This window comes from Phyllostomus discolor, chromosome 8 (assembly GCF_004126475.2).
Source record: "Phyllostomus discolor isolate MPI-MPIP mPhyDis1 chromosome 8, mPhyDis1.pri.v3, whole genome shotgun sequence".
Classification (NCBI taxonomy): Eukaryota; Metazoa; Chordata; class Mammalia; order Chiroptera; family Phyllostomidae; genus Phyllostomus; species Phyllostomus discolor.
The window spans coordinates 31995790-32022750 of NC_040910.2; the positions used below are offsets into that span (position 1 = coordinate 31995790).

Below are 26961 nucleotides of genomic sequence, written 5' to 3' on the forward strand. Positions count from 1 at the left end.
TTTCTGTTTGGGTTCTGCCTCTTCCTGCTTCCTGGAAGGACTGAGAGGCCTGGCAGCCCCTGGGCCTCTGCCAGGTCTGACAGCTCTTCCTGGAAAGTAACAGTAGATGTGATGTCTATTAACTTCGTTATGTAGTATCCATGCAGAGGCAAACCCTGCTTCGATTCCAGCTCTTCAGCAACACTCAGTTTGGCAGAACTGGTACTTGGTGTCCAGTCCAGACCCTGAACCCTGACGCCTGTGCCCGACCTGGCAGACCGAACAGCAGACTGGCTGCCAGGATACCAAGCTCAGCCGTCTTTGATTTCGCAGCAGCAGGAAGGGGACCGAGATGGATTAGCTAGAAGACAATCAGCTATTTTACATTGCCAAGCTCAACCCTTCTAGCATCTTCAGGATGTAATCCTGTTGTGAGAATGTCTCCTGTTATCCCTTATATATGCCAGCTGCACGGGGTGGAGGAAACCCATCTGGCCACATCACCCAAGAATTCAAAGATCCCTTTCTCACTTTCCAGGGGCAGCTACTATTTGGTGAATATTTGTCATGTGCTTTCTCCATACATTTGTATACATGTATTCGTGGCTTTGAGAACATAAAAATTTGTTCTGTTTCTAAAAGTGCTGTAAGGCTTGTGACATGGATAGCCTCTGCTGGCACCTGGCGAGGAGCAAGCACATGCGGCTGTGTGTGGCAGGGATGGTGGTGTAGGCGCTTCTCTCCCTGTCTGCTCTCTTCTCCCGCTTCCTCTCTCCAGCAGTCTAGAATTGCCTGGAATTCTTCCTGCACTCCCATTCCCAGTGTTCACCTCTTCCACTGCCATCCTCTGAGTCTGGTTCTTTGCTTTCCTCTCACTCCTCGAATGGCGCAGATAAAGGGCTGATCAGACAGGTGGGAGCCAGAGGCATAAGATTGCACTTTTGGAGTTGGCTTGCCCATTTGAATGGGAGTGGCTTACATACTTCAAACCTTACTTATAATCTGGTAAATATTTCTTAGACTCATAGAATTTTAGAGCTAAAAGGGGCCAGAGCAGTCACTTAGTACTATGGCTTTATTCTGCAGACATGGAACCTGAAGTCCAACGAGTAGTGACGCTCCAGGATTTGTGACTGGAGAGTCACAGTGACAGCCGTGAGTCCCTGTCTTCCAGGGCCTCTCATCAGACCAGAGAAAAGATCAGGGAAGTCTGTTTACCAGAGCAGTCATTTTAATGTAATATTTGTAGTATGCATTCATGAAACATTTTTATAGTAATAAAAATTTTACTTAGCACAAGAAGGGTGTTGAACGATCCCAAAGTGACTGTCTCTTTAAATGTGATCACTTAAAATTCCAACTGTTTGTAGCAAGGGCCACTGCTGAAATCTAATTTGCAAAGAGCCATCGTAAGAGGAGAGCAAAAGGACACCGAGGTGTGGTCCCAAGGCAGATGTTAAGGGAGTAGAAACACTTTACCATTTATGCCTGTCACTTAGATCATGCTCCAGGCCAGCATCAGAAACTTTTACTTGGGTGCTAAGGAGATGCTGTGAAAGAGATTTTACCAAAATGCCTATATAACTCGGGGATGGCAATTTTCCATACTTGAGGATGTGGCAAACTTGTAGCAGATCACTGTCCAGTGGGCGCTGCAGTGGCAGGAAACCAAGGCCATAGCACAGACTGGCAAGCATCACGGCAGTGGCCTTGTCTTAGAATAGGCTCAGCAGTGGGAGCAGCAGCACAGGCCCCTTTGCAGCAGGGCACCACCTCGGTGAGCCTGAGCTAGAGGAAAAGGGGGCACTACATGGTACCTGTGGGTACCGAGTTCTTGGGTGCCCATGAGGTATACCTTGGGATCCCACACAGAGCTGAAAAGAGAATGATGGCTAACATTTAGAGAGCTTTGCTTGCATCTTCTGACAAATGTGGGTAATATTTGACTCATAAAGTTATTGTGAATATTAAATGTGATAAAGAGAATAAAAGCAAATGTTCACCAAACAGTAGGGAACATGGGCCCCACTAGACTAAGTCTACAATTCCTATCACTAAGAGAAGCAAAGGAAAAATTAAGATACATTAGGGCTATAGTGTTTAGTATGTAAACAAATACTTTATAGTAATAAACACCTTTGTCATTTATAAAAATATTAATCTGTTTTCCAATTTTACCCTATATTTCTTCTAAGAATCTTTGTATCTTAGATTGACCACAAGAGACCACATTGTCCTTTAAAGGGGAGGTTTGTCAGTGAAACAGGCTCATTTCTCTGTGGCCAGCTCTTGGTTACTACTGCTGCTCAGTTGAGAAGCTCTCTCTCTCTCCCTCTCTCATACTCTCACTGTTTTGTTTTGGTGTTTAGGGTGGGGGTTGACAGCTTCCTGTAGTTTTCAAGACACATTTTTATACAAGCCATCCCTGAATATTTGACAGAATGTTCCTGACTTGCCCTGACTTTTAATAACCTTATTGATTAAAGTTCTGTTTTCTGGCATAGTAATTGTTTTAGTTGAGAGAATGTGATGGTCCCTGTCTCTTACATCCTGCAGGTTACGTTGGAAACCAGGAGCCCTTGCCCATGAAATAGAAATTCTAGCATGCTTACCCTTTATAGTGGGCAGTCCAAAAGGGTGACAGACTTTGTAGCTGACCTTTCTTAGTGGTGGAATACCAGTAACTACTATAAAGTCATTATGAACACTAGGTTAGGAATACAGAAGCATTAGGGGAAGTACACTCTTAGGTTCCTGTGAGTCTCTGGTCACATTTTTGTCAACTGATCAATACACATCCCTGTTTTATGTGTGTTTCTGTTCCAACACCATATTTAATGTAAATTGTTGAGTCATGACTGAACTCTTGGCCATCAGTACTAGAACTCATGCCTGTGGGGAGTCTATGTCACACACCTGTTTTCTCCGTAAGTCACATCACAGCCTTCTCATGTTAGGAACACCGGGCAGCCCTTCAGCACTATGGCTTGGAGCCAGCGAATCCAACCACCAGAAGCACAGAAATTAGAAAAATGCAGCATTGAATAGACTATGAAAAGGACACTGTTCACAGCATCAGCGTGGAAGCGAGAAGGCAGGGGCATCATCTTGTCCCTGCACACAGGCAACTCAAAGTATGGCTCACGTTTTCCTCTGCTCTGTGCATCTTCTCAGATGGCTGCAGAACTGTCCCAAGTGCTGACTCGGGACTGACAGATACATTTCAGGGAGTAGACAAATACAGAACCCATGAATAATAATCCACTGCAGTTTTGTATATTTGAATGTGGATTGCAGATTAATCACAGAAATATTCGGTATATAATTAATACCCCATTATATAGTCCAATACCCCATTATAGTAAATGCAGATCTCAGTAACACTTAAAATGGTAATTCTAATAGACGAGATATTTTTACCTGTTAATTTATGCCAAAAAGAAAATATGATAATGGCTTTTAGAAATATCAAGACCCAAAAGCATAGACTATTAAGTGTTTCCATTCAAAGAACAGAAACAAACTGGCCTAGTTATTATTCAGTGCACTCCCATAATCCATCTTTCCTTTCTCCTTCCCGGCCTCACCCCCTGCCTCCTTTGCAATGTCTTCCTGCTAAAATGGGTTTGGGGAGGGTGTTGGAATCAAGCCAAGGTGTGCACTCAGCAGAGGCTGCTGCAGTCAGTGGCATGACCAGTGCAACACAGGAGGTTTTCTGCTATGTTGGAATATTTATTAGGTTTAGTGCTGACATAGTCTCTGTTGATTAGCAGACCTAATGTGAATTTCAAAGGTCCTGGTGATCATGTAAATGTGATAGTATCTTATACTCAGGCCTCAGGTTCATCACCTTACCTAAAGGGTTAGATGCTGTACTGAATCTGTTTAATTTCATGCTAACTAGACTAGACTTTCATCTGAAAATAATGTATTAACTATGTTAATAGTTCCTTACTAAACCCTTACTAATTTAGATTATATCTCCCCTCCTCCTCAAGAGAAGCGATTTTTTTGTTTTCTTTTTTTATTTTTAATTTTCACATTAGCATTTATGTTTATCTTGCCAAATCACAAAGTTATTACAATTAGAGTGGCATCCTTTTCAAAGTGGGTGATTTAAATTCTTTCCAGGCAGCACATAAACAAAAGACTACCACACCTGTTTCTTACTTCAGTCTTGGTCTCAAAGAAACATACAACCACCATGGCCAGAAAGTCCAATCGGAATAATGTAGGAAAATAAATGAATGGTGTTTGAGGATCAACAGTTGCAGGCATGGTGCTGGGGAGTTTCGCATGCTCTTGGGATCAGTAAAGCCAGAGATATTTACCCTGCAGCTGATTGTGGGGAAGTTGTTTACAAGTCCTGTGAAGAAAAGAGCAAGATAACACAAATGTGTGCAGATTTCTGGAACCTGAAAATATAAAATGTACTTGAAAGTATAGCCACAATTTTAACAATTCTGCAGAGGCACAGAGCTACTATGATTGGCACTGTGTAAGGATGTGGGTCATTTCATGGAGAAGTCTTTAAAACTAAAGTGGGAATAGTTGGAGGTAACTATAAGGAAACTCTCTTCCCCTCATAACAGTGACCCTTTCAGTTGTCTGTGCTCCCCAGGATCAAGGATTTAACAAATTGGTATCAGCTCAAGAAAACAAGGCTTGAGGTAGCCAGGGGATCAATTAAATTGCTCCTGAGGTCTTGAGTTTAGCAACTTGATTTTTTTTAAGCCTTTTATTGCTGTTGTTGACAGTGTTTTGTGAATAAAAATTTTAAGTGTTCTACAGTCTGATGTCTCCAGTAATGAGGAAGCTGCAGAAACAGCTTCCTTCTTTCCTTGAAGCCTTTGGTGTAAAAGATAAGCTTGCGGGTCCTTGCAGTGACTCTCATTTGGGGCTGTCAGGCACTACCCCAAGCTGGCTGTCAGCATGTGGTGTGATGGCGTTATCAGAGGAGCACGCGGGGAGCAGAGGGGCCAGAAGTCAGTTCAACGTATGATATCTGTGTGGTTGTTTTAGATTGCCATGTAGTGATGTCCCACTTACAGCTATTTCAAGAAATTTAAACCATCTTACTCTTGAGAAACATCTTTGAAGATACCCCGATTGCCTCAGAATGTCTAGATTTTCGAAAACCTGCTTCAGAATATCTAGGATTTCTCTAGCTTTTGGTAAATTTTCAAGAGGTATAATTTTTCCACTCCATGAAATACTTTATTTATTTCTAAATGGGTGATAATTAAACACAATAATAGTATTGGAAACATTATCCTGGAGCTCAGAAGAGCTGGCTTTTCTACTTGGATTTATAAACTTCCGAAAGTTGGCCGCTGGCTCTCATAAAAGATTTCTTCCAGCAGGGCTCTTATATCTTTGTTTGTGTTTCCCTTTCCCACTTGAGCACGTTTATCGTTGCTTCTCGCTGCTGCAGCTCTCCGAGAAATAACGTTCTTGGCCACTCGGCTCTGTGCAGGCACCGACTCCGTCAGTGTGACACCATGGCAACTATCTGGAAGGGTCATGTAATTAGATGGAAAAACAAGCTAGGGAAACAAGCTAAGGAGGGAAAAAAACTGGCAGAAGCGAAATGCAGAGACCTTCAGTATAATTTGCAAATCTGTCAAATATCCTGCTATTGAATCAAAATGAGAATGGGTATAAATAGTGATGTTGTTTGAAAATGTGCCCTTAGCTTCTTAGATGCTTTCCAGCAAAGTCACCAAACAAAGTGAATGCCAGAGTTGGGTCTAATTCTGTTAGTAAGGTGAAGCTCTGTTTCGAGGGAAAGCCTTATTGTGATTGTTTGAATAAGAAAAGAAGTGTCAGATGTTTGCTGATTATGCAGCTGCCAAGTAACTTTCTGCTCACCTGTAGCAGACTTGAGTAACATTTTTATTTTAAAATACAAAAGGAAAGTTTTTGTATTTAACAGGCCGTTTTAAAGAAGAAAATAAAAACCACCAAATAACAATCACCAAAGTAGGATTTTTTTTTTTACATAGATATTCCACAGCATGGATGACCACAGTTGATTTCATCAGTCCTGTATTTAGGGACATTTGAATTGTTTCCAGTTCCTCACTATTATAAGCAGTGCTGTGATGAACAAGCTCGTGGCTCAGCCTTTGCAACCACCATTGCTTATTTCAGCAGGACAGACTCCTAGTGCAGTTGCTAGATCAAAGGATGAAAAACTGTTTCCTTTTACTTGGCATTTTTTTGACTCTGGAGTTGGTCCTCTACTGTCCACCATTTCCCTGGTCCACCTGGTCTATCAGCTTTCATCTCAGACTTGTTTTGCCCTTTTCTTTTTCTTTTTTTTCTCTTTTTTTAAACGATAGTCTCCTTTGCATGCTACCTGTCTGTAGACCCACTGGAAACCCAGGGACCCTGTGGAGAAAAGGTAACAAATTGATAATATACTGTCTCAAGATGACAATTGATTGTACCTCACTTATAATGTTCACATGTTCAGTCCTTCTGTTCCTTGCCAGATTTCAGGAACTAAAATGTTTTCCAAAATTGTGCTTTGAGATTTCCTGGCATCTGCCTTCTTTAGGGTAAGAATTAACATACTCTTTTAATTCTTACCTTATAGTCCTGTCCCATTTTGGGGCCATAAACAACTCACTTTTGGTGACTCATTAGCCTCAAGAGGATTTGATTTTCTGGAAAATTACAATGAAGCAAAGATGTAAGAGAGAAGTAAAGATAATTTAGTTAATGCAAGAAACGAGGTAGACTAATGATTTCTTGAAATGCTATCACCATGTTTTCTCCTCAGCAATATTTATTAAACATCTTGTATCTATCAATTATGTTACATGCTAAAGGAACAACCTGGCTTCCTAATACTTTTAATAAAATAAATTACTAAACATAGTTAATGTATTCTTATTAGCCCCAGAAAATGCCTATTCTGTGAATTAATAAATGCTAACTATTATAGATTTGTAGTCTTTTCCACATCCATATTCAGAGTTTTACAGTTGAGAGTCTTCAAAAAATGATCTAGTGCATGTCTTCATTTTGTAGAAGCATGAGTGTCCAGGTTTAAGACTTCCATAAGTATTATACAGCTTATATTGGTAACTCCTTCAATATCTAATAATTCTCTGCCAGAAAATTATTTACTAACTCCAAGCTAAATTTACTATGCTACCACTGTAAGTTTATACCTTTTCTTCAAAAGTCAAAATTTGCTTTTGGAAATACAAGTTCTCCATATGGTCAGTATGATATCCTTATTGTAATTAGAGTGCATTGAGAAGACATATAATCTCTCACTGAGTGGTGAAACAGGGAATAGGAGATGACTCAATGAACATTTTAAGGAATGTTTGCAAAGTGTGATTTTCAAATCTGTGTTGAACTTAAATTCCCAACTTGGTCGCTGCACAAGTGTTTTTCCTGACTTACGCTTTGGTATAATGCCACTGGTCTCCATTGACAGCCTCCATGAAGGACAGCCCCGTGAAACTCATTATTGCGTTTACCATAAGGAAGCCCCGTAGAAAAAAGTCCCATCTGGTTTTCACACACAAATATTGAACTTCTTCCGAACAAGTGGTTTTTTAAACACAGCCCTGACCAGGTTTCCCTGTCAGAAAATTGAAGCCAAATTGTGACCTACCCGTAATAAATATGGACACAGAGGGCACCCGAGGCCACCGTATTGCCCAATTCAGGACGGTGCCGTTCATAGTGTAGTCGTTGTGAGTGGTGCCCCAGAGTTTGCACACAGACTCCTGGGCTCTTCAGTATGCATTTTTAATGTTTTTAAAGATTTTTTTTAGAGCGGAAAGGGGGAAGAAAGAGAGGGAGGGAAACAGTAATCAATTGCCTCTCACAAACCCCCAACCAGGGAGCTGGCCTGCAACTCAGGCATGTGCCCTGACAGGGAATAGAACCAGTGACCTTTCGCGTCACAGACCGGCACTCAGTCCTCTAAGCCACACCAGCCAGGGCTGGTGTGCATTTTTAATACCTCATTCTTGCTTCCTCCTTTTTTTCCTCAAGCTTTCTTCACCCATATTTCCCCCTCCTATTTTTACTTTTTGTAATATTGTGACATTCTTTGTGTCCCTGTAAAGTGCCTAAAGTCCTTTGTGGAATAAGGTGCCGCATAAATTAATAACTGTAGCAGACACAAACCTATAGTGATTCGTTCTGTTTTATCTATGCCATGGCACCTAATTTTGATCCTTAATCCTGTTAGTGGTTGTTGTTCAGCTGAAATTTATTGGTGCTTGATAATCTGGTACTTGTGTAAAATTAGACTATGGTATGCAAGCTTATTTGAAATGAGAGTCCAATATAGCTATAAACATATGGCTCATACTATGAAATGTTCCTTTTACTTTCCCAGGGAGTTTTGAAGAAATGTATAAGAACATATGTCCAGTCCTAGGATACCCTGCCAGAATTTTTTTCTAAATTGCGGTTTGACATTTAAATCATAAAGTGGACACACCTGTCTGAGTATGTTTTCCTTTTCAAAAAAAATGGATATTTGAAGACAGCAATCCAATGACATAGTTCAATACTCTTATTTTGCCCCAAGGTATTTAGTATTCTCAACCCTTAAAGCCAGGCAGAAATCCACAGAGCTGGGTGCAGTTACTGCGTTGGTGGCCGTGTATTCCCTGGGCACCGAGTGAAAGTAAGGACAATAGGAAAATTCATTTTCCTATTTTATTTAAGCACATTATTTGTCAGTAATTCTTAGTAAAACAGTGGTTTAGGGGAAGGCACTTAAAGGTTTAATTTTAAATCTCACCTCTGTCACTGTGGCTTTGAGTAAATCATATAACCTAATGTAGCCTCCGTCTCCTTGTGTATAAAATACGTATTACTGATGCCTGTTCCACCTGCCTCACGGGGTTACTGTGAAACTCAAATGTGTGTGAAAGTGCTGTGGACACTCTCAGAGCTCTTAGAACTGCATTTCTCCAGACTTGGATAAAATGATAACCCAATGAATAATAGCAAAGACACCATGTAGTTGGCTCCCCTGTGCTAGAATTTTAGCTCCCTCAAGTTTTCTCTAACTCGTTCTGGGAGTCAGCTGGGATTGTTGACTTGGGCTTGGGAGTACATTGTCTTCATGGATTCCTCCTAGACAGGCATTTGGGTTCCTTCTCTGTAACTCACTACAGTGGGCTTTTTACTGTGCCCCACACCACAGGTGCTCACTAACTCCTGGGCCTGAGGTCCCTGATGCCACTAATGTCCTCACCAAAAGGACATATAGTCATTCCTATGTAATCACTCTTGACACCTGTCAACTGTCAAGTTCTCTCCTACATCTGTCTAGTAGCTCAAGATATTGACACCCCCTCCCGCCCCCAGCTGTACCTGGTTGGCTTGGCAGGACCCTAAATGGAAAGGAGCTTCGGCAGGAAGGCTGAAATGGAGGTGTTCTCTAAAGGTATACACAAATTTTTCTGCCCCAGAGTCTATGCACATTATTTAAGGTTGCTGCAGAAAGTGCAGGCGGAGTGGCCCGGGGAATGTGTGAACCTTCAGGAAGCCTCTGGCTGTTTGGAGCTGTGAATTCCAACCATTCTGTGTCTGTGTTTGAGGATCATTGACAACTGAGCTGTCTCGGCGAACGACTGGACAGCTGTCTGCCCCTCACTGAGCAGCTGCCAGGAAACGGCTACCTCAGAGAAGTCTAGAGAAAATGGAAATAAATACAGGTATAAGGTTTTCAGAGCCTTCGGTCACAGGAAGCCACAAGTGGTCTAGGCAGATAATGGTGCTATTCTTTGTTACATAAAGCGGTGTTTTTTTGTAGTTCTTTTTGTAGTTTCTTGCGTTAGTGGTCAGCCAGGGTGAGTCAGAGAGTTTCTGGTCCTGGCCATTCTGCTCTGCTAAGAATGTCCCCCTTCCTTCCAACACATTGATTATTTAGACATGAAATAAGCCTTTAGACCTCAACTCTCTGCTTCAGACAATGAAACTAACCCCAGGAGAAGTTTAGGTGCAGCTACCTGGTTGGAACCAGGGGCATTTATGTTATTAAACATTGCACAGGTGGCGAGCATGTGTTTGGTTTTAATTTAGATTTTGCTGATTGAGAGGGTGGAGCTGATAAAGATTATGGGCATGATGAGCTAAAGCCACCAATGGGCCATATATTCACAGCTGTTCTCGTTTCCTAACTGCCAACCATAGCACCATCCAGTACACTCCAAAACAAGTGTGGCAAACAGCTGTATTCTCTGTGTTACCTAGTTATATCCTGAAAGATGGTATACCTGCAAAACTATTGCAGACCCATCCATTAATCTGCGTTCATTGATTTTGACTTTCAACCCCAATAGAGCAGAAGTTAAAGACTTACTGTTCCCCTTTTTATTAATATTTAATACATTAAATAGATTTATTGATTTAAAATGGTGAAAAGCTCTCCGTTTAATTCTACTAGGGCATATACATAATAAACTAAAATTTACAAAAATATCAAAAGTAGCATACTGGACATGGATTATGTGCCAGAATCAAATCCACTCAGCTGAAGAGGGTCGGGGTGAGGGTTATGGGCAACTAATTGAAAGGATATAGGAGTATCTCATAAAACCTGAGGTCAGGAACCAGGAAGTGAAAAATTGAGAACCAAAGTCATATGCTCTTCCTCTACGAGAGTTTATTAACTCTCATCTCTACCTCTGTCTTTCTCTGCTTCTCCATAAAAATAGCTGCTCAGCCCTTGCCTCTTGTGATCAATCATTCAAGAGCCAAATAGAGGGGAAGTGGGAGGGGATAATGGGGGAGAATAGGGGAAGGGTTTTCAGGAACAACTGTAAAGGACACAAAGACAAAACCAAGGGTGGGGTGGAATTGGGGGAGGAGGGATGGCTGGGCTGGGAGGGAGTGTGGGGGGGGAAAGGCAGACAACTGTACTTGAACAACAATAAAAAAAATTTAAAAATGTGAATAAATAAATAAAGTGAAACAGAACTTAAAAAAAAAAAAGCCCAATAGAAACCAGCTAGAGTCTCAGAAGCCCAAAGTCCAAGGACAGCGCCTCTGATTGGCCCAGCTTGGGCTGGTATTCACTGCTAGTCCATCCTGCTGGACTAGAGGTGACAGCACACAGTCTCTTCTCAGTAACTGTTGTTTAAACAGACTCTTAAAGAAGGGGACCAGGTCTGCACTGTGAGTGATGGGCAGCTTTCAGAGAAGCAGAAGGCATTCCAGACATGCATCCAAGTAGTGTCTGCCAAAGATAACAAAAAAAAATTTTTAAGTTTAAAAATAACCTCTTTGGAGTAAAAAGAAAAGGCAGAGTAGGCAGATTATTAGGGCACATTATATTTTAACATGAGAGAAAACAGATATGTAAAATATTTTTGTTTCTTTCTTAGCTCTCTGCAGGAGTGATCTCCATATTGAAAGTTTTATAGTCAACATACTAAGAGGAAGTTAAATTCAAATATAATGGGCACAGAATAAGAAAGCACTCAAGTGCATTAAATTTGTTGAGACCTTTAAAGCCTCTCATAGGACTAGATATTGAGGAACAGACCAGATGTGTTTGAGAGAAAGTGCTGTCAGTAATCCAGAGGCACTGTGGGGAAGAGGAGAACTTTTAGGAAACTGGAGATGGGAAAATATTGCCTTATATTTTCCAAGGGGGAAAGAGAAAGTTTGGTTCTGGAAACTTGACACTGATGTACTGTTACGATTCTAGGAGGGATCACTTAATACATACTTAAAAAGTAGTAGTCATGATATGCCAGCATGGTCTATGAAAAGGATTCAAACCAAACTAAGTAACTGTATCTGAAAAAAGACAGGAGCTTACGTTAGCGTATCAGGACACTGTGTGATACCTACTGCATCTTGATTTAGCAGGATAGTTGAGTAGTTTTCAGATCCCTGTGGACAGATAAAGAAATGTCGTGTGAATGATAGAGGAGTGAGATGAAATTGATGAATGGTGTGATAGCAAACTCTCGTGGACTACACATAAGCTGTAAAGCATTATATTTGACTTCATATTTGTTCATGTAAACAGTAGATATAGAGATAGCAATCTTACTAATCCAATTTTGAACACATAGAAAATTGGGAGGGATGGTTATATACACAATTTGACAAAATTATCAAAGAGAGCAGAAATATATTGGACATGCTTCTAAACCAACAATAAGTGTAAATATGATATATTGTGCTGAATTCAACTGAAAAGAACAAAATGAGAAACATTGGGCTTAACAACATTTTGGGGAGAAAGGTTCCAGGGACTTGTGAGCTAGCAATAAAATATGGTTGCAAAAAAATACAGTGCCAATGTAACTTTAAATTGTATATTCGAAGGAATATATAGCCAGACTAATTAATGGTTGTAATATTGCCCTATTATATTGGCAATGTTATGAGTTATTATAACAATCTTTTCTGGAAAATATATTGACAAACTGGAGCACATCCAGATGATCAGGAAGTTTAAATTATAATTTTTTTTGATGCTCAAAGTCTTTATTTTCCTGTGTATAATGAACTGTAAGGAATAAAATCTACCATAGTGTGTTCTCAAGAGCTTACTTTGAATCCTTCCAGTCAAAGTGCATAGGACTGAATACTTGGGTAAGATCCATTCCCCCCAGTCCATTGAGCTTTAGTGAATGGGTTTAACAGCGATAATTCTCCTTCATTGAACATATGTATTGGTTTCTGAAACCAAGTTAGATTTTATATTCTATATTACTAATTTATTAATCCTTTGGGTGTCAGCACTGCTTCATATAAGTTGTAAGCATTTTTCCACTTCCTTTTATCATGAGAATGGGTAAAAGTGCTTTTAGATGGAGACAGGAAAGATTTTCAATTTATTTAAAAATAAAAACGGGTAGTTTAAAAATAAATCAGTGTTTCCCAGATTGAGAAATTGTTTCCTATGCCTAAAGAACATTCTTTATTGTACAATGCAGAATTAAAGAAAAGACTCCCAAATGACTCTTTATTGAGACTCTCAGGAAATTATCTAGAAGTAAGATACAACCTTTAAAATGGGCAAGATGAGTAGCTTCCACACACAAATATGCAAGTGTGTACACACACACACACACACACACACATTACTGTAGACTAGTGATAGCACATATGGAGTGCAGGAACTTGCAGCCTAAAAATGCTGCTTTTCATAGTCTACTGAATTATCTGTTGATAAAGTCTAAATACAACAAGACTTTAAATCAAACTACAGATGTTAAAAAATATAGCTGGCGCAGAGAGAAAGCAAGTAAATTATTCACAGGCATTTCATTTTTGGTTTTGAAATCTACTTGTTAAGTTACAGAAAAGTCACTATGCAAATTCTTTATTCTCATCTTTTTTTCTGATACCAAGCACCTGGCCCACACAGCTACCATGAAAGGGTTCTGTAAAATTACTGTAAAAATAGCTTTATAGCTTCAATCGTTGCTGGCCTGTAACCTGAATGCGGACGTTTGCAACCAGAGCAGTTCTGTGATGAAGCTAAGGTACTACTGTCCTTGATGTTAGAGGATTTTGAAGCTCTCTTGGAAAATGAGGTGCCAAAGACCAGTAATTAGTCAAAAGTCTGTACCAAAACCCATTTGTTTCAATGTGGCATTCTATTTGCCGTTGGTCTTCCTTCTTTTTAGACCTATTACAAATTCTCTGCCAGTAGAGTGAGAGAAAAGATGAAAAATAGGAGATTTTACCTCAATACTGTGGGTGCATCTTTCCATACTAAGTTGTGACATCAAGGTTTTGTATGTAATGAGCTCTATTGTGTACTCTATCCACTCAATAGCCTCATTTCACAACAGAAAATCAGAAAAATGCTGCCTGGCTCTGTATGGGATACAGCTTGATTGGGAGGGAGGGGGCTTATGTACCCTACCCATCTAAAAATCAGACATACCTTGCTCTGCCCGGGTTGGTTCATCTGAATTCCTCCACAACTACATTTTTGACTTGTTATTTTGAAAGAGCAGTTGGCCCCTCTCAGCTTTTGAAAGCCCTCTTTGTTTAACTGGTTGTTGAAGGGTAAGATAACCCACCATTCTTTCCCCATTCCTGGGGCATCTCCTGGCAAAAAAAGGGCGGGAAGAGGTGGAGGGAAGCGTGCTCTCGTCACGTAACAGTAAGCTCTACAGGTGCCTAGTATGAAACTGATATTCAGTGTCACTAGCAATGCTTAGGTCCTAGATCACTTTTTAGCCATTCGTATATAGGTATAGCTAGCATTTTTTTCTTTTTCTCTTGTTCACATTTAACAAGAATTCTTACAAACTCGATATGGCCGAAGTTTATTTCCTGGCTTCATAATTTACTAGTGTGATCTTAGGCAAGTCATTTATCTCTGAGCCTGCGTTCCCTCATCTGTAAAATAGGGGGATTAGTAGACTATCCTCATGGTGGTGTTGGCAGGTTAAATAAGTTAATAAAAGTACATAGAATAGTGTCTGGCACATAAGTATTTGCTGTTATTTGCTATTATACAGTAAATGCCCTTTCTTATCATGTTTTCTCTTTATGTTTATTTTTCATAGTTTAATGGAAGATATAGGTCTTCCATCTATTTATTTTTAAAGTTCTTATAATTTCTGATTCCTATGCATACAATTCATTCTTGTGCTTTTATCTTTTCCTCCCAACTCCCTTCCTACTTCTTTGGTCTCAAAAGGTTTTTTTGTCATTTTTTTTGCTGTCACCCTCCAGCACTGGCTATGGGAGGCCTTCCTGACCCATGTCTTGAAGACAAGTGGGGTCCACCAGTCTGTACAGCCTGGTTTTCCCAAGAACACATTCAGGGAAAGTACAAATATTTTTTCCATGTTGTGTGACCCTTATAGGACTATTGGCTTCATAAAGGCAGTGTCTTCCTCGATGTTGTGGCTCCGGTGCCCAGCTCAGAACATGGGCAGAGTAGATACCCACTACCTACTCATTCAATGAGAAAATGCAGATGGATTACAAGATTCAGCCTGAACTTCTATAAAAACAGCATCTAAGAACACAATTGAGAACAATTTTGAAAGGAAAATAATGACCTGGAGAAAAAGCTGTCTCCATCTATTTTGGGCCAGGCCCTATTTTAGATAACAGTTCCTATTCTAAATGCTGGTATAGGTTATCAGACTGATGATGTGAATTATTGCCTTTATGGTTTTTTAAAAGAGATTTTATTTATTTATTTTTAGAGAGAGGGGAAACGAGAAAGAGGAGAGAAACATCAATGTGTGGTTGCGTCTCATGTGCCCCCTACTAGGGACCTGGCCTGCAAGCCAGACATGTGCCCCAGGCATGGGAATTGAACCAAGGACCCTTTGGTTTGCAGGCCGGCACTCAATTCACTGAGCCACACTAGCCAGGGCTGCTTTTATGGTTTTAAATTTAATCTTTGGAACAAGCTTATCTACTAATTCATGGAAAGTTTTGATGGGGGGTTGGGGGAGAGAAAGCTTTCACTTCCACTTATCAAGGAGAATGTAATAGATTCCAAGTGCAAAATTAACTCCTGTAAAAGAACATGGGTCTCAAGTTTTTCTCATTTGTCTGTCTTATTCTTACTATCTCGTTCTCCCCCCATAACCAAACAAAAACATGTAATATGTGGGTATACATACACATAAGATATACACAAAGAGACACACAGAGAGAGATAGGTGTATGTATGTGCACATATGCATCGCACTTCTATGAAACTCACTGAGCCTTCCCTGGCTCCTTGAGTCTTTAGACCCTGTTTTGAGTGTCCTGCCAAGTAGAAAAAGGCTTCTGGAAACTTGAATCCTGTTACAGTCTCAGAGAGTTCTGTGTTGAATAGCTAAAGATCCTTCTTTAGTGGATCTAGGAACTCTGCAAACAATATAAGATCTTTATTTATTCAAGTTAATTTTTGAATGCCTGCTACATGCCACAGTTCAGCCTTAAAATTTTTTTCTTAATATTTTAGCCATATTATTGAGAGAATAGGATAGTTTTCAAACACTGTTATATAGTGGTTTATTAATGGCAAGTGAAATTAAATGCCTAGTGCCAGTAGCTCAAGTCTTAAAAAGGAAAATATACTGAGCTCTACACCATGAAAAACAAACAAACCTGATGTCTATAGGTAATATCTTAAGCAAACCAGCTGAGAAGTATCCATTCACAAACTAGTTCTCTAGTCACAGAAAAAGTGCCAGTGGTTAGGAATTAGCTTTGTTCATATGAGTAACTTCATCTCATAGCAGCTTCTCTCTTCTATCTAGTGTTTCTGCTAAAATATAAAATGCTGTACTTCGTTCACTTACCTTAGTTAAGTCAATAATATTTATTGCAGTCAGAAAACATAATCACAATAAGTTCAGAACTGGGCATTGTAGATGACCTGTAAGTAAATGTGAAAATTTCCTTTTGCAGATGCAAGTATTGGCACTATGATGAAAACCTGCTCACCTCCAGCGTCGTCATCGTCTTTCATAATGAAGGCTGGTCGACCCTCATGAGAACAGTCCACAGTGTAATTAAAAGGACTCCAAGGAAATATTTAGCAGAAATTGTGTTAATTGATGATTTCAGCAATAAAGGTAATAGCTATGGAATTGACATTTTGTCCATGAAATAAGCTAATCATGATTAACTGCAAAGTGTGATTTCAGAATAATTTCTCTTTAAAAATTAATAGTTAGCATCTGTTGATAGCTTCTCTTATCAGCAAGTTGGTATTGTTCCAAGCATTTTGTGTGAAATTATTTTGTTAAACCCTGACCATAGAACCTTTATAGTGAATATTGTTATTACCTCCATTTTACATGAGGCTCAGATGGTAAGTAACTAACCAACAGTCACGGAGATAGTAATTAACAGCTCGAATCAGAGCTTCAGGCTCATAAGTGTGTATTTAACCACTTTTTTATACTATACCAATTCTCTGGGGTTTGATTTTGCAAAAATTCAGTCATAGAGGTAATTTATTGAAAGACTGGAAAAATGTACGCATGCATATTGTAATGCCACCTGGTGCTCTATCCATGCTTGTCATGCTGAAATCCTTATACCTATTTAATAGCCTGTATTTTGCCTTTTAACAATGATACAGTATTGAATTTTACCAGAGACCATGGACTACTTTTATTTATAATAGAAAGTACCTATTGAAGTTTATTTTGTTCTGTATTTGATTTCATGTATTGCATACAAGGACATTGTATTTTTTTATTTTCTTTAAAGAGGTAGCTATTATATCATGTAGGGAGGCACTGGTTAGTCTTGGTTCAACTTGGTAAGAGGGAAATTGAGCATTGATTTTCCAGATAAGTGGGTTTAAATTAACATTTTTTTCTTCAAATAGATAAATTATTGTAAGCTGAATATATCTTCTCAATGACATGAATATAAAAAGATAGACAATGCTATACCTCAGACCCTAAACCAGCATCCTCAATAAAAAATGTGAGGCTGAAACCCAGATTTGGGTATTTATTCTTCTTTGCTTGTCACAAAGCTGAATCAAATTCTTTGAAACTTGACCAAAGACAGGATATTTGCTTTTTGCAAATAAGTTTACAGACAATTTTTGTGTACAAGTAGTAATACCATTGACTATATGTCAGAAAACAAGACATGGGTAGCAGGAAAATACCATTTGAAATGGATTCACAAAAGTTTCCTCCAAAATTAGAGTTCTAATTAATTTAGAACTCTTACAGTCTGGATAAATTTCTACTGTTTATGCAAAGACATGACCAGATCTTGAATTTGTACACATTTGTTAGCATGGAGAATAAATAGAAATATGGTCTATTTCCTTTTCCCCTTGTCTTTGTTTAGCTAATCAGTTTTTTCAACTAATCACTTTTAATTACACTAGAGAATGTATAACTTTAACTTTTTTAGTCATATCAAATTCCTTTAGCTTAGGCATCTTACCTTGGTTGCAATTTTCTGTAACAGGAATGTATTTATTAAAAACAGTATTCCTGCCCCAGTGAGCACGGCCCAGTTGGTTCGGCATTGTCCCTCAAAGCCAAGGGTTGCTGGTTTGATTCTCAGTCAGGGCACATGCCTGGGTTGTGTCCGGGTCTTCAGTTGGGGCTCAATCATTCCATGTTTCTCTCACACACTGATGTTTCTCTCCCTCCCTTTCTCCCTTTCAAAATAAAAATAATAGATAACACACTTCCTGTCTCAAGATAAATACAGAGTGGAGCAAAAGTATGTTTACAGTTGTTCATAATGGAAAATAATGTAATAATTAATAAAGCATAAACTCTCTGTTTTATGTACTCACATCTATAACCTTACTTTTGCCCCATCCTATATTTTAAAATGTTTTACAGTGATACTGTTGATACCAAAAATACTTTAGATTTAGAAAAACCTAAATCTATAAAAAGGACTGGAAACTCCCATGTCTGTGATTTTTCTGATTTTTAAGAAGCCCTATCCTATTAACACAAGTTAAATCTTAGCATATTCTAAAAAAATATCAAGGTACATCAAAAGGTGTTTGCCATCCAAAAATAACTGCTTAACCCTAAGAAAAGAAGAATAGAATTTTGGACTTAATTTTTTTTGGCCATTTTACTTGAGTTTTTGTGATCAGACCTTTTGTTGTTATGCACCTCTAATATTTAGTCTCTTGTAACATATTTTTAAATCAACCACATGCAGGATCTGCTTAGCTTACAGCATTCATAATTCATAAGTACACAAATACAGAGGTCTTTCATTCATTTTCCCAATTTCAGATCAACTTTAAAATCTATCAGCCCCATCCTCAGTAGAAGTACACAGTCTTTGGTAAATCTGACTGGAGTGAAAATTTGGTGTGTTCTTTCCCCCAGTGGATTCAGAAAGTAGAACTTTGAATTATAAGTTTTCTTTTAAAGACAAAATTTTTGGCTAATATATAGTGAATCTTCACAAAGGAGCTGGCTGCTTGTAATACTTGGGTTTCTAGAAATTAGAGCATCCTCTCAAAACAAGGTTTGGAGCCTTTTAACAGAGCACACCGCTGTTCAGGTGTGCATCACCAGCTGAGGCTGCGTGGGGTCAAGGTAAAATGCAACCCACACTCGCATATAACAACAAAGGGCTATAGGACAGTTCTCCTGTTCACAATGCAGTTCTCTCGCTCATACTGCATATTCCCTCCTGGACAGCTCTGCTCTATCCTACATCTTCACTGCAGAGCCCAGGCTGGCAGAGCAGAAGCCTGATCTCAGACATTACCTGCCTGAGAGGCTGAGAGAAAGCAGAGACATTGTGAAGCACTAGTGGGAGTTTAACAGTTCTGCTTACAAGGACTACCTCAAGTCATCTCCACCCACTTCTCATTGGCCAGGGCAAGTCACGTGGCTCAGCCTGACATCAGTGGGTAGGGAGGATAAGTACCCTCCAAGGAAAGGCCGTGAATATTTTGAACATTAATACAGTACAATCTGCCACAGTGTGAGATTCCAAGCAGCCAGAAGTCACCTGATTCACCAACTTCCCTTTGGGGCCATCTTTACTAAACATCTAAATTTGAAGAACAGGCCGTCAACTTGTTTCTGGCCATAAAAATTTGTTAATGATTTATCTAAACTGCATATTCAGAAAAGCACCTTGTACAATTCAGAAGGGACTTAGAAAAAATTGGACTATATTGGGCTGAAATAAGGAAGGTAAGAGCTTTTTAAGAAAGTGAAGAGAAAATTACTTAAATTTTGGGGGGGATTATAATTTATCATGAGGATTTTCTTTATAATTGTCATTAAAACTGGATGCCGGAATAGAAAAAGGGAAATTGTTTTGTTCTCAACTTTGAATATCCATGTGTAGGTAGGTGTCTTGGTAATTTATAAGTTCCCTAAAAATGAGTGAAGTGTTAAGTACAGTCTGATTTGCCCATTTAACCACTAACTCATCACTAAATACAGCTGTGCTTTTGTATTTGTGGGCCAAAATTTTAAACAATTTAAAAATAATTTTTGTGTCCACAAGAATCATCTTTAATGACCCAGGAGCTACTGTGATGAGCCAACACCAAGGGCTCATAGGGGTACAAACAAAAACTTTTCTCTTGCAGCCAGGAAGGCAAGATGGAAACTTTGGCAAATATATCTTGTTTTTATAACATAATTTTTCTCTACCAAATTGCAAATATATATATTTATTTATTATAAATATTATATATTTATATAAGTGTGTGAATACTTATTCATAAACATGCATACATACACACTCCTGTTGATGCTTAAAATGCAAAGAAAATGGGATCTCTGGGTTGTTTTTTGCCGGTTTGACGGGAAGTATACTTATTACACCAAGACTACAACTTGGACACAGACTATGCTTCTGAAAGATGGCCCAGAAACAAATGTTTACCTATATCCTTTGTGGATTCCAAAGAAGTCATACGGTGTGTCTTCAGAAATCCTGGACTCTTGCTTCTGCCAAAAGCAAACAAAATACGCCTAAAACCTTTTAGATATGACGTTAACATGTGAATTGTAAAGTATTTAATTTTTTTTAATTTAAAAAATTTTTGTTTTTATGTCATTTGACATAGTCAAAATTTATTTAATGTTTAGAGAGATGTTTGATTATTCTCAGGCTAACCAGTTCTCTGTAGGCATATTAAGCTCAAAATATAACTTAAAAATAACCTTCACCTTTCTTCCATCTAGATTACTCTGGTCTGTGTAAAATCACTGACTGTCTAAAGCACCTTCCCCTGGCCCTGTTTCTTGAGAAAAATAATAGTTTAATTGGCTTATATACATAAATATAATTTATAATGCTGATTGAATTTTTATTCACAGAACACTTAAAAGAAAAATTAGATGACTATATTAAGCTGTGGAATGGCCTAGTGAAGGTATTTCGAAATGAGAGAAGGGAAGGTTTAATTCAAGCACGAAGTATTGGTGCCCAGAAGGCAAAACTTGGACAGGTAGGAAATATTTCATATTTTTGACATCTACAATGTCATCATTTTGGATTTGATAACTAAACAATCATATGCATTTTAAGTACCTGTTTTTTTTAGATCAAAATGAAAATGCTGACCTAAACAGAAAAAACTTTAATGTCAAAATTGACTCTAATGCTACCTTACAGCATCTAATTTTAAATTGTGTGTAATATATGATGTACCACATGTAAGTGTTCTTTCACCCTGCCTCTTTTTTTTTAAGGTTTTGATATACCTTGATGCCCACTGTGAGGTGGCAGTTAACTGGTATGCACCACTTGTAGCTCCCATTTCTAAGGACAGGTAACAACATCACCTTGCTTTTTTGCTTTCCTGGTTGAAAAGTAAACCTCGTTCTAGAAGGACAAATAACATTCTCATTCTTCTGATTCCAGGTCCATTCAGTCTGTCAAGTGCTCTGTTTTAAGTATTATCACTCCACCAGTTGTTTCCTGGGGTGGAGCTAGACTGATACTTTGGGCTAATTTAGATGCAGGCAGTTGGACATTTGGGATAAGCCTAGGGTGTCTGATTCAAGAATCATCTGTGGTTTAGAGACTCCCTCTAGCTCCAAAAGCTAAAGCTAAGAGTAATTGTTTTTGCTAAGAGTAATTACTAATTGTTCCTTCTATGCCATAGTAACAGTTTCAAAGATTTGAAGGAGCAATGTTTGAAATTATAACTATTGGGGTTCTTAATGCCCTTTTTAATTATTACTTCAAGGACCAGTTGTTATTTGTGCCAAAGTTCAGTGTTCCTAGAAACTTTAAGAAGTTTAGAAACAGGCAGTTATACCATAGAAATGTGGTGATCCCCATTGAGTTTACAGAAATACCTGAAACAAGAGAAGGCAGCATTCCCCTAGTGGTTCCAAAAGCCTTCTCTGCTTTTAGTCCAGAATTCTGGCTATTTCAGAATCTAGGCAGATGAGACATAACCCTGTGGTGAAAGGCATGTGTCAAAGAAAGACCTTGGAGGGTTTAATCATCAGAGGATGTACTGTGAAGGCCTATAATAAACATTTTTCACATGTCTGGTTTAATCCTCACAGCACTCCTGCAAGATAGGCATTATTATCTCTATTGTACTGAAGAGGATACTGAGGCTTGCAGAAGTTAATTAATTTGCCCCAAATCAGACAGCTAATAAATGGTCAAACCGAGATCTCTCTGGGACACCTTAACGCTACACCATTCATTAAGAAGTCTGAGACTCATGAGAAGTGAGGAAAGAGAATAAACCTTCACCTCTCCAGGTGAAGACTGGCTGTCCTCTGGGGAAATAAAGAAGTGGTTTTCACAGGATTTCCTGGCCATCCCACATGCCCCACAGTGACCGTCCACTGACCCGTGGGAATTATTCCAGAGGGAATAACACAGCTTTCTCAAATCCACTTCCACCATATCGAAATGTTAAGCCCTATACATTTTCCTTTGTCCTTGGTTTCTAAATATCTAAAAAGCACCTGAACATGACTATGAAATGTTGTAATCTCCATTTTAGGAAATGCATTTTTAAATCTTCCTTGGTAAGATGAGCTCTGGAACAAGCAGGGGACCAAATTATCTTTGCAGTGTTGATTCTGCACCCAATTAGTCATATAGTACCAGCATTTTCCTGAAGTCAGAATCAATGGATGTTATTTTTTGCTCCAAATTCTCAAACTACACCTGAGTTCTTTAGGTTTTAAGGGGTTTTTCCCTCATTTTTTTAAAAAACCAAGAATACAATACAGAATTCTTTTTTTGTAATGAAAGCTGCTTTTTTTTTGCAATAAAAAGGATAGCAAAAAAAGATCAAGAAAAAGTACAGAAACAGATTTTTATATTAACTGCTCCCAAAGAAATGGAAAGCAACAAAGAATTGGGAGAACTGCTAAAAATATAGCAGGTATTATCTTTTTATACAGACACATGCATGAAGGTGCACACCCCCCCCCACACACACACAAACTTGTTTTATAATGGAGCGTTAAGGAGTAAAAGTAGTAAGCAGGAGAATCTTGTAAACAATAAAAAACTGCCAAGACAAATTTGCCTGTAGGACCAAAGTGAAAATGAAAAAACGCTATTAAGCTAAAAGACATGGCTTTTTGTCCCTGACATTGGTCTGCAAACTAAGGAATAAGTCTCCTCTCTCCTTTCCTTATGAAAGCAGGCTCCTTGACTTTTATAGGACATTCATTTACTTCTACTTCCCATTAGATATTGAAGTCCCCTAGTGAAAAAAACAAACAAACCAAAAACAAACAGAAAAAAATTAAATCAATGACAAAGAGATAATATAGCGAGGCATGCCAAACTAGTCAGTTTTGGGTTCTTAAATGCTTTTTCATTTTCTGTAAATGTTTCAGAACTACATGTACTGTGCCTCTAATAGATTACATAGATGGGAATGATTATTCCATTGAACCACAGCAAGGTGGGGATGAAGATGGTTTTGCCAGAGGGGCCTGGGACTGGAGTTTACTCTGGAAACGTATTCCTCTAAGCCACAAGGAAAAGGCCAAAAGAAAACATAAAACTGAACCTTATCGGTAAACATTACTCTTTTATTTTCTTACGTGGAATGTTTATCTAAGTACTTTTTTTTTCCTTCCCCATGTACTTGTATTTATATGTGGGTCCATACATACCCTTCCATTTCATCCTTGCTGCCATCATCAACACCATACAGAACCATTTGCACTGTGCCGATCATAGATGTCATAAATGGCAACACATATGAAATTGTACCCCAAGGGGGTGGTGACGAAGATGGGTATGCTCGAGGAGCATGGGATTGGAGTATGCTCTGGAAACGGGTGCCTCTGACCCCTCAAGAGAAGAGAATGAGAAAGACAAAAACCGAACCATATCGGTAATCACTAAATCACTTACATGTTTTCTTTTCTCCCGTTGCTGCTAACCTATTAACTTCCTGCTAAGCTAAAACACTTGTTACTAAAACTGTAGATGTTGTTTAGATTCTGAGGACTTCTTTCCTTGCACTATTTCACAGTTTAAATTCACATTAGCCTCTTTGTGATTGTTTTCTCCCTAAATGCAGGTTCCACTTTTTGCAGAGGAAGGGGGAATATTATAAGGCATTAATTCCAAATACAAGAGAAAAAAGAGCAATCATTCTATAAATTTACAATGCATGAATTACTTGTAATTCAAGTTTAATATCCACTTTAATGCATTGGGTGTTATGTTAGCAGTAAAAGCAATAGCAAGAGATTTTGGGGGGAGGGCTCTTCCTTTTATTTTATATGCTAACTCTTACATACTAATTTTATACCAGTTATATCTGATGAATAAAAATACATGACTTTGGCAAATGCTACCTAGACTCCTTTACTGCTTCCTTCTCAGAAGAGCACTTGATTAAAAGGAAACCGTATTCCAGAATCAGTTTTTGTCACCTGTTGTGGCTGTTCAAATAGAACAACATATGCTATGTATCCTTTGGGGTCCTTTATCTGGAACATTTGACTGTATTCCAAAAGAGTGACTCCAAATGAAATGCTTGTCAGATGTTAGTATAGGTTTCTAAATATGTCTGATTTCATTTTTCCGATCTTATGGTTCTGCTTTTGGCCTCTCTTTCCCTGTTACACTATTGATAATATTAGAACTCTGTTTTGGGAAGGTGTTTCCAATGTCATGCAAATGCTGGTGGGATCTGGGCATGCCATGATGGGCAAACATAAAGAAGTTATAGAACTTTAAGCTTGATTTGGCATTTTCCAAATTTCTCTTTGAAGTTATTTTTCAAAACAGTCCAGGAATTTACTGCTTACTTGCTTACCTGACTAACATAGTTCTAGGAGGAAAAAATAAGAGGTAATGATTATATTCTTTATTTCTGACAATTCCATAGGCTAGTAAAGAATTTTTTTTCCAGTGGGTTAGAAAAATTTAAGGGAAATTTCTCTTTAAAAGACTCACTGATTTTCATGTTAAGATGCATTTTCAAATATATACTGAGGTAAGTGGGAATGTATTTAAAGATAAAAAAGGCAGAGTTAAATAGAGTAATTTCAAGTGGCAGTTAAAGAAATGTGACAAAGAAATATAGCCAAAAATGTAATAGTGCTAATGTTTTGTGAGGTAGGCAGTATACTTTAAGAAGAAAGGGAATAAGAGAATAACTTGGCCACAGTGTGATTTTTCTTTAATACTGAATATATTACTTGATTCATTGTTTGTCCACTTGACAAATATTTAATGAGCATTTACTATGTGCCAGGCAGTCTTTCCTGGGAATAAGATTTTAAAAGATCAGTTCCCTGGTGGCACTTAAAATATAGTGGGTGAGACAGAAATTAAACAGAAAGCTACACAAATAACTCTGGAATAGCAACCGCAATGAGTGATGTGAAGAAAAATAGAGTTTATAGAAAGGAGAGCCTCATCCAGCCCGGAGGATCTAGAATGGCCCACGTGCCAAGGTGCCATTGGAGCTGAGACCCGAAGGATGAGGGGTCAATCCTGTGGAGGAGGAGGAAGAACATTTCAGGAGAGTGAACAGCACAGATGAAGGCCTTGAGACAGAAAGGAGTTTGGCAAGTTCAAGGCACGAGGAGAGCAGCGAAGAACTCAGAACGAGGGAGCCAGCTGAGCCTCAGAGTGGAGAGAAGCTGGCAGCAGGTGACCCATGTCGGGTCCCCTCTGCCTGCTGGGCAGGTAGACTTGGATGTGGACAGAATAGAACTAAGGATGCAAGTTATAAAGTTATTGCAACAGTCCAAGCAGTGGCCGTGTGTTGAAGTTGGAAAGAGGTAGACAGATTCAGAATATATCTTCAAGGTAGAATTAAGAGAATTAGTGATAAATTGAATATTAGATGTGATGATATAGAAGGTACTTTAATGGAGTCATCTCCTTAAGAATCATCATGAATTAATAATTAATTGTTCAGGGTGGGGGACACAGGCCAACAGGATATAAATTATTCTCCTATCACTTCTAATAATAGGAGTTGCTTGTCTCTAAAAATCTACCAAATGTTTTTTCTCTTGTCCCTAAAAAGTACCAAATTCGAGATTCCATTCAAGAAGCCATACAGATTACCAGTTAGCAATCCTACCTCCTGGTCTAGTAAATAGCTCGGTCTGTTTCTGCTGTGTCATTTCTGTGCTACATTTGCAAACTCTGAATGAACTGTGACTGTTCTGAGATGAATTACACCCTTATTTGGCAAGCCCCAAAGCTATAAAATTAAAAAATGACAGACTGCTTCCATGGTGTATGGTTTTGCCCATCCCATAATGACTCATGAATCATTGCGGGAGCAGTAAGCAGACCAGGACTTGTGTGGCTCAGGATTTTTAGGAGTGAAAGACAGAATTCTACTTTTATTAAATCTGAAGGCCTAGCATTTAAATCAACAAAGGAACCGAGGCTCCCTCTATTGGTGAAATGATACGATGCTCTAATTTATAATGAGCTATATAATTCTATTTCACTGAGAAATTTTGGTAAATTCATTAACGAAATATGAAAAGATCATTTTGCAAAGGCTTTATAATTTCTTAATGTTTGGCCATCAGTTCTGTCTCTTCTACGCATTAAGATTGTATTCCAAAACAGCTTGCTGTCTGTCGGTGAAGGGGTTTGTCCTTAACAGTTATTGAAGTATTTCTTTTTTTAGGTCCCCAGCTATGGCTGGTGGATTATTTGCCATTGAACGAGAGTTCTTCTTTGAACTGGGTCTGTATGATCCAGGTCTCCAGATCTGGGGTGGTGAAAACTTTGAGATCTCATACAAGGTAACAGTTCATTTAAACAAATGATATTTCCTAAGTAGTGACTGACTTTTGTGACTTTCAAATAAGGGCAGGGTAGAATAACTATTTAAAGCGTTTCTCTAAATTATAAGGAATGACTAGCAAAAATGTATGCCTTTGAAGGGAAGTAAAGCAGAATGCAAGCTCCAGACTTACTACATGTTTACATGGCTCCATTATAAAACTGAGGCCAGCAAGCTTTAGAAATAAAAAATACCTCCTCCTTCCCCCGCCCAAAGCTTTCTGTCCATTGGAGCACTTTGTAATAGAAGCCCTTTGC

The 26961-nt window shown here is 38.6% G+C and overlaps 1 protein-coding gene across 2 annotated transcripts in view; it reads left to right on the forward strand.

Annotated features, from left to right (window-relative positions):
- The window catches only part of GALNT7 (polypeptide N-acetylgalactosaminyltransferase 7), a 119799-nt gene that overhangs the window by 76455 nt on the left and 16383 nt on the right, over window positions 1-26961 (forward strand). The window contains exons 3-7 of one of the 2 annotated variants that reach the window (XM_028519211.1): window positions 16369-16535; window positions 20757-20887; window positions 21132-21211; window positions 23262-23444; window positions 26546-26663. In XM_028519211.1, the coding sequence (XP_028375012.1) occupies window positions 16369-16535; window positions 20757-20887; window positions 21132-21211; window positions 23262-23444; window positions 26546-26663 (679 nt within the window). Of the gene's footprint in view, window positions 1-16368; window positions 16536-20756; window positions 20888-21131; window positions 21212-23261; window positions 23445-23584; window positions 23768-26545; window positions 26664-26961 lie in introns of both variants that reach the window. The other variant, XM_028519212.2, reaches the window with a different exon arrangement.